At 41.5% G+C, this 8,826-nt stretch overlaps 1 protein-coding gene across 1 annotated transcript in view; it reads left to right on the top strand.

Annotated features, from left to right (window-relative positions):
* The window catches only part of abi1a (abl-interactor 1a), a gene marked incomplete in the record, with an annotated part of 44,397 nt that overhangs the window by 6,755 nt on the left and 28,816 nt on the right, over positions 1-8,826 (top strand). The window contains 1 exon segment of the mRNA XM_024280316.2: positions 5,614-5,781. Coding sequence (XP_024136084.1) covers positions 5,614-5,781 — 168 coding nt within the window.

The raw sequence follows: 8,826 nt of genomic DNA, 5'->3' as shown, positions 1-8,826 counted from the left end.
CCATTTGTTGAGTGATTACCGATTGCTTTTCACGATTAGTTGACTAACCTGAACCCACCCGGATTAGTCGGCTAATCACCGATTATTTTTCCAGATTAGTCGACTGATTGTTGATTGTTTTTCCCAATTACTCGTTTAACCACAGATTGTTCACGATTAGTCGACTAGCCCTAATCCCCCGGATCAGTCAACTAATCGTCGATTATTCTTCCTGGTTAGTCGATTGATCGTCGATTGATTTCCCAAATTAGTTGACTCATCGGCAGTTATTTTTTTTTTTCTCTGGTTACTCGATTGATCACCGATTAGTATTTTATCCATCAAAAATGAGAATAATTAGAACGTAGATCCTGTATTCATGCGTTCTATCAATGCGTGTCGGCAGCAGTTGGTCTGTGATCCGGTGTTGGTCCGGCGGTTTGGGTGAATGGTTTTGTCCATGTCAGTGGTGAAGCTGCAGAGAGGTTCAAAAATACCCAATTATTTTGAGGTGCTACTTTAATAGTGATGGCCGACTCAGTGGCCTATTGGTGGAGTGTCCACCCTGTGACTCGTAGGTCGTTGAGTCATACCAAAGACTCTAAAAATTAGCCTTTTTACTCACACCTCTTTGGTGTGTGAAAATGAATCAAATTTAACTTTGATCTTGAATTTGTCCTTTTTGTTTGGTTTGTTGTGCGTTTCTTTTAGAGATTCAGGAAGTGGCATCGAATTTGAGTCGGTTCTGCCATCGATGTCTAAACTTTTGAACCGATTCTCAGCATCACCGCGTGTTCAGAGAAACTACTTTGTCCCATTTTAAGGACAGTTTCATTTGAATAAACTTTGTGTTTGACGGTTTCTTCCTGTCAAACAAACTTTGGATTAAAACTCCCGGCTCCACCTCTCCTGCCTCGGTCGATGCATCACACCGGAGTCGAACCTCTCAGATTGATCTGGTTTGGTCTTCGTGTCTCTGAGACATTCGTGAGAACGCCGCCAGCTGATGACAGCTGAACTCTGGGAAAACTCTCCAGCTGCACTCGGAAGATGTCCTGCAGAATTCCTGACATTCCTGAGCTGCTTCTGTGTGTTTGTACAGTTTGTTTCCAATCTTTCCCATTCCTACCAATCCAGGATCCGACTATTTCCTGGAAACGACAGTTTCATTTACTCTTCTGTAAACTGATTTCAGGAAAACGGTGCGGTTCCTTGTGGTCGTAACGCCCTCCTGCAGTCTCTGCGTTGATGACACATGGTTGCCTTTGTGGCCGTTATCTTGTCAGACTGGATGGATGAGCGTTTGTCCTGGAGGCGTTTCTCCGCTCAGGAAACAAAAGCCGCTCCGTCCTCATCGTCTGCAGGAATCCTGGTTTTTGCGTCGTCCCGGTTAGACTCACTTCCCGGCTGAAGCTTCAGTTTCAGGGTGCAGCCTTTGCATTCCTCTTTCCTCTCCTCCGTGGAGGTGCTGACGGCTCGTCTGTCGTTCGCTCAGTCATTACTCAGCGCAGAAAAATGAGCTGAAGCGCCTCGGGAGCCCGAAAGCTCTCCAGGAGCTCGCCTCCCTCTCTCGTCTCCCGCCGTGCTGCGTATGCTGCCGCCGCCGGTGGGCACGGATCAAACGGCTTTGTTCTACTTCAGAGTCTCTGGGAGGGAAGGTGGTGGAGGGATCAGGCTGGTGGGAGATTATGGACCAGAAGAGAACCGATGTAGAGAGGAGGAGGTTCGAAGGGTCAATCGCTGACTTTACACCACATCCGAGGCGGGAAACGAAACCACAGCGTGTTTAATCCAGAACATAAACGATAAAAAGCTACAGTCTTAGTTAATACACGATGAAGCAAATAATAGAAGTAGATTTTTGTAACTGTGTTCCCTCTGAGACCACTTTCAGTGGAAGTGTAACCAACGCACTTATGTGTGTAACCACAAAAATGGCGCCTTCAATCACTTCAGTGTAGCAAACAACGTTCAAATTTGTCTCCTTCATTCTCCTGTCATATTTAACATCGGAGATAACGGCTGAAATATGGGCGTGGCCATTTGATTGTATATGGGAACTGGACTATGCGACTCCTCCCCCCTTGTGTTCCAAACAGGAAGTACCTGCTGGCTCCAAGAAGCCAAAATCCCATAGATTTCTATAGAGAAATAAACCGTTATTATTAGCTATTTGTCAGAATAACCTGATACCTTTCTTTTTACGTCTTCTTGATAATCCTTTCTTCTTCATTATATTTTTTCTTTATCTCAAGTTATAAACGGACCAATCAGATGCCCCAACCTCAAAGATTTGATTGACGGTACCAATCACTGTCGTCTAGCTCCAACATGACGACGTCTGTATCGATGGCGACTCAATTTGGCTTCATTTCGCTGGTGCTGGAGGAAAGGCTTTTTTATGGGTGACGTCACCGCTGCTCTGTCCAGTTGTCTTATACAGTCGATGGCTTTGGCACAGCTTTAGTGGATTCGTTACAACCATTGACTGTATTTGAGAACTGGAGTGAGCGAGTGTGACGTCACCAACAGAAAGTGGTTTACTTCTACATCTTTTTGACGCCGCCATATTGGAGCCAGACGTCTTCAGAAAGCAGTGATTGATCCGAATTGGTTTGAGTTTCTATGGCAACCACTCTGACCAATCGGGAGCGAGCTTGTTAGAAAGTCACAAACAAAATCTTTCAATCAAACGTTTTAGACGTTGGAGTCGGTTTTATTGAGGCATCTGATTGGTCGGTTATAACTTGAAAAACTCGAGGATAAACTTTGATGTTAAGAATGGTTGGGATAACTGAGTGACAGCTGTTTATCTTTCTATAGAAGTTTATGGGATTTTCTTGGAGCCACTTCCTGTTTGGAACGTCATGGGGGCGGAGTCACTCAGTCCAGTTCTCATAAGCAGCAGTTTGTCTCTCACTCTGTTGCGACTGAAATATGTGGATTTCTGTATATTGGATGAAGCAGCAGGAAGGAGCAGGAAATGACGCCTTTCAGAATAAAGGTCATGTGGAATCCTTATCAAACTTTTTTAAATTAACCGTTCCTGGACTCCTAAATTAAAGATAAAACATCACGTATTTCCTCTACTTCATACTTTAAAAAGTTCTTCTTTCTTTGATACGCTAATGATGTTTGCTAAAGGGCTCTTGCTGACAATAGATTTAAATGATCATAAGAGGGAAACAGATTTATTGTAATTGTCTGACATGTTTGCAGAACGCTTCAGAAGTTGATGTCAGTCAAAGGCTTCGACTTCCATCCTCATATGTAGGCCAGCGGTTCTGCAGCTGTGAACTCTTCCTGAATTGGTTTGAAATCTCCTTACACAACACGGAGCGCGTCAGCGTGCGCTAAAGGAAGCGTGTTTGTAACGCCGCCGTGTTTGTTTTCATTGTTTGGTGGGTTCTGGTCCAGCTGTTACCCGCTGCTGCGCTTGTAATCAGAGTACGGCTGTGCAGCAGCGATTACGACATCTCAACAGATGGCCCTTTGCACCCAGCCCTCCAGAGGAGGATCTCCTGTTGAGCTCGTCACATCTGCTGCTCTAAAAACGCCGTCACCTCCTCACCCACGCCAGGACCCCCAGCAAACTCTTTTGGATTTGTCCGAGCCGTCCTTGATCTCTGCCATGTCTTCCTGTTTGTCCTCTTGTGGACTCTTCTTCAGACCAGCTCTGATGCTGTTCATGAAAGATCCTTCGGTGGCCCCGCCCACCTCCCGTCTCGCCTTCAGGCAGTGACCATTCCAGCCCACAGAGATCAAACGTGGGAGCCGGCTCTCTGTAGCCAGAGTGGGCCGTCTCCTGAGAGCTGGTTTTGACACCAATTAGTCTCAGCATTTTGCCTCAGATCCATCAGATCCAGCTCTTCCTCACAGCTGTGATACAGATGAGGAAGGTCGATGAGTTGATGGATGTGAGGAGTAGGGCTGCCAGTGAGTCGACTAGTCGACTATTTAAATACTCGACAACTAATTTAATAGTCGATTAGTCGTTACTTTATATTATATGGAGTCAGAATGTGGTAAAGTTGAAAGTTATAATGGCATTGTGCTAGCTTTATTGACTATTGTGCCATTTTTGTAACTAATTTAGATTTTAGCTACTATTTCAGTTACATGCTAGCTATTGTGGCTAATTTATTTATCTTTAAAGTTTGTTGAGCTATTTTGGTATGTAGCCAATATTTCAGCATCATGCTAGCTGTTTTGTTTTGGCAAATTTAGGCTTTTTTGTTTTTATTAGGCTATTTTTGGATTTAGCTAATATTTCAGCTACGTGCTAGCTATTTTGGCTAATTTAGACTTTTTTTTTGTTTTAGACTATTTTTGGATTTAGCTAATATTTCAGCTACATCCTAGCTGTTTTGGTGAATTTAGGCTTTTTTGTGTTTTTTTGGCTATTTTGATGTTTAGCTATTTTTTTCAGCTACATGCTAGCATTTTTGGCTAACTTGCGCTTTATTTTTACGGTTTTTAGGCTCTTTTGGTATTTATCTAATATTTCAGCACCATGCCAGTTGTTTTGGCTAACTTACACATTTTTTCTGTTTTTTAGGCTAATTTGGCATTTAAATAATATTTTGCTGGCTATCAGCATCAGCGTTTTCAGCTATTAGCTCCAGTGATTTCATCTATCAATTTCAGCATCTTCAGGAGCCAAATTCAGCTTCCAGCATTCACACTAGCATTATCACAGGTAATGCTATATATCTAGTTTTTAGTTGGTTTAAAGCTAATGATGGTTAAGATGTGTGCTTCACATCCAGTTTGTGTATGTCCTGATTGGTCGACTAATTAGAAAAAATAATCAGTATTTAATCGTTTGTGGCAGCACTATTTAGGATGAATGTGTTTTATTTCATTATTCTGTGTATTTATACACAATAGAAATGTGACATACGGATACTCCTGGTGGTTTTTGGTTGGTGTTTGTCCGTGTGTGTGCATGCAAACACTTTGGTCCTAATGTTACTTTTCCTGTATTTATTTTGTGCAGTGTCATTCAAGGGAGTGGTGACTACAGAGAGCTGGTGTGTTTGTGTGGAAGTTAAATTGTATTGTTTCTTTGCTTTTATTCGCCTAGTTTGTTTCTCATTGTGTCAGCATTCAAAACTGAGGATGCTGGACGGTAGATGCAGTTTTATTACTTTAATATTTATATTTTTAATAGAAAGGTAATTTTAATATAGCACTAGCACTTTGTTTTTATATCTTTTTAAGCTTTTATGCTCTATAATTTACCGTTATTGCGTCTGCATTTGGGAAAAGATTGTTTTTTTGCTGTCACAAATTTAAAGGCTTGTTGCTAATCTACTTAAAACTTGGAAATTTGAAGACTTTCATTTCCTATGAGGCATATTTTACTCTATATTTCAAAAACTCTAAAGTGATTTTGTTCTTTGATGCTGCAGATATCAGAGTGCAGACATCGTTGAATTGTTGGCCCAGCTCTGTTTCTGATAAACTCAAAGATGGTGGAGTCCTCCTCATGGGGGCTGCAGGATGCATTACATCAGCCGAACTCCTCCAGGAAGGATCCTGGTATTTTAGGAATGAGTCGTCCGAATAAAAGCCCAGCGGCGGTTTAGAGTTTCGCTTATTTTTAACTTTCTTTTCTTCTCTTGGGTGCAGGCGGAGGACAAGAGGAAAGCGCTGGAGGAGACCAAAGCCTACACCACCCAGTCGCTGGCCAGCGTGGCCTACCAGATCAATGCCTTAGCCAACAACGTCCTGCAGCTGCTGGACATCCAGGCCTCGCAGCTGCGCCGCATGGAGTCCTCCATCAACCACATCTCCCAGGTCAGAGGCGCCACATTCCCACTTCTCTCTCCTTTTTGTTAACTGAGAGATGCTCTTTAGTTAAACCAAAGATCAATGTGCAGGTAAATCCGGCCGCTCATCCGATGAAGGATTTAAGAGCTCAGACACATCAAACCTCCAGCCGTGACTAGGGCTGCGATGAGTCGACTAATCGACAAATATTTGACTATTTAATAGTCGATTAGTTGTGACATTATACTATATTAAGTCAGAGAGTAGTAAAGTTGAAAGTTATACTCACATTTTGCTAAATATTTGGACTATTTTATATAATGATATAATATAATAATGTTTTAAGGCTATTCTGGAGTTTAGCTAATATTTTAGCAACATGCTAGCTGTTTTGGTTAATTTAGGATTTTTTACGCTATTTTGGGATTTGCCTAATATTACAACTACATGCTAGCTATTTTAGCTAATTTAGTTTTTTTGTTTGTTTGTTTTTTAGGCTGTTTTGGAGTTAAGCTAATATTTTAGCTACATGCTAGCTGTTTTCACTAATTTAGAATCTTTTCAGTTTTTTCGTCCATTCTGGAGGTTGGCTAATATTTCAACTGCATGCTAGCTATTTTAGCTAATTTAGGCTTTTTCAGTTTTTTAGGCTGTTTTGGGGTTTTAATTAATATTTCAGATACATGTTAGCTATTTTAGCTAATTTATTTTTTTTTAATTTGTTTTTTATGCTATTTTGGATTTGAGCTAATATTTCAGCTACACCCTAGCTGTTTTTGCTAATTTATGATTTTTTTCAGTTTTTTGTCCATTTTGGAGTTTAGCTGGTATTTCAGCTACACCCTAGCTATTTTGCTTAGGCTTTTTTTTCAGTTTTTTTAGGCTAATTTGGGATTTAAATAATATTTTAGCAGACTATCAGCTTCAGCTTTTTAACTTATTAATTTCAGCATCTTCAGCTATCATTGCTAGCATCTTCAGCGTCCAAATTCAGCTTATAGTGCTTGCACTAGCATTAATATAGGTAATGCTAGTGCAAGTTTTTCGTCAGTTTAAAGCTAAGGGTGGCTAAGATGTGAGCTTTACATTCACTTTGCAGAATAATTGGTGATTAGTTGACGATTAAAATAATCGTTTTTGCCAGCACAAGCCGTGACGCTTCTCAAAGACATGAAAACGGCCTTAGTCTGCACAAAACGCATTAAAAATAGCTGAAACAGAGTGGAAAGAATGCTTCCTTTGTTTCTATCTCTGGCCTCCCGTCTGCGTTTGTTCCTCTTGCTGAGTGTCAGAAACGTCTTAAAGATAGTCTGATGGAGAAAGAGGAGCTGAAGGGATCATTAAATCAAAGATCTGGGACGGAAACAGGAGAGAAATGGGATCAAAAAAGCAGATACTCTCCTTCAGCTGACAGCGAGGTCGCCATGACTCCACTGAATGCTGCCGTTTCCATGACGACTTCAGCCGTGTCAGAAAAGTCGACAAACTCTGGATAAAAAGGACAGTAAACTGTCGGCTGAGTTGACTTCGCCGGGGCCTCTTTGGGTTCATTTGCATTAAGTAAAGCAGATTCTTTTGGAGTTCCTGTATGTTTGGTCCGTTTGGGTCAAATCTACTTTTAGGATTTATTTTAGGACTTCCAGTAGATGAAGGGAAATTAGACTCAAAGATACAAAGTCATCAAAAAGCAGAAATAATGCTCCGGCTTTGTGCTAGTTCGTGTTTTCTTGAGAGGATTCGATTTCTCTGCAGCTTTATTTGTGACGATACTCGGACTCTGAACTGTTCTGTTTTATTGCTCCTTTTTTTCCTCGGTTGGATCCTTATCACAACTGTCCTTTTGAGATCTAAGATTAACAGAAACGAATGTGTCACTTCCTGTTGGATCTGGAGAGAAACTTTATCCATCTTTGTGTCGCCCCTCATCTCTAATCCATTCAGGTTCTGTGCTGGAAGCTGCCATGTCACGGCGCGATGGGAATGTTTCTCGGGTCATCTATTGATTGTATCTGAGAACTGGAGCGAGTGAGCGTGACATCATCCATAGGAGTGGGTTTTCTTTCAGCTCCAACAAAGTAAAGCCAATCGTTGACATTGTTCACCGGAGTATAGATTGCTGGAGCCATTAACGTTCACGGATTGAGGATTTTCAAAGAATGTATTCATAAACAATAGACGCTCTCGCGACGTGTGGGAGGAGCTACCGTCACTCCAGCATTGACTGTATATCTCGTTTACAATGCATGGAATACACGGTTGTGTTGAGAGATAAAATTTATGTGTTTTGAAGAGCTCCACAAAAACATCAGTGACACTGCTGGACGTCTAGGTTCATGCGATCATTCACTTTTTTTATTTTGTTGAATTCCGAATGCTTTCAGCGGTACTTCTGTGTCCCTGTAACCACGTTTAAAGAGTAACCAAACACTAAATGAACATTTTTTATCTGTTGACCTAATGGGGTTTAAAAGTTCTGTCTCTCCACATTTTTAACTATTTAAAATAAACTTGTTTAATTCATGAAATTATAGTCTAAAACCGCCTGTGTGCTGCCCCCAACAGGTTGAAATGAGGTATTACATCTGGAATTTTGTGATTGGTCAACTGGTGTAAGTCCCACATCATTTCAGAAGTTTTATGCCATTATGCTCCAGTTTAAAAGTCCTCTTTGAATCCGTGACAGTCGTTAGCGTGTTAGCGTTAGCATGGCTCGTAGCTTTTCTCCTTTCGGTCGTCAAAAATCTACTGGCTTGCCCAACTTTGCGGTGAACTTGAAAGTTAGACGACAGTGATTTAGTGCAGTTGGGATTGAATCCAGAGAACTCTGTCCTGGTGATGGATTTGAAATGAACGTTTCACTCGGGATTGTTAGCTTAATACGTTAGCCTTTATTAGCTTATTAGCGTCATTTTACCATTCAGACACGGGTCCCCGTCGGTCTGGACCGTGACCGTCTTCCTCGAGGGAAGGTGGGGGAGAAAAATCCTCAACCTCCACAGATAGTTCTGCGAAAGAAAGACGCTACGTTACCTCAAGCTAACCTCACTGTCAATCCCAGATCCAAGCCACACC

The sequence above is a fragment of the Oryzias melastigma genome, linkage group LG20, assembly GCF_002922805.2.
Source record: "Oryzias melastigma strain HK-1 linkage group LG20, ASM292280v2, whole genome shotgun sequence".
Classification (NCBI taxonomy): domain Eukaryota; kingdom Metazoa; phylum Chordata; class Actinopteri; order Beloniformes; family Adrianichthyidae; genus Oryzias; species Oryzias melastigma.
The sequence above is the reverse complement of the archived record's forward strand: the minus strand, read 5'-3'. Positions and strand labels throughout refer to the sequence as shown.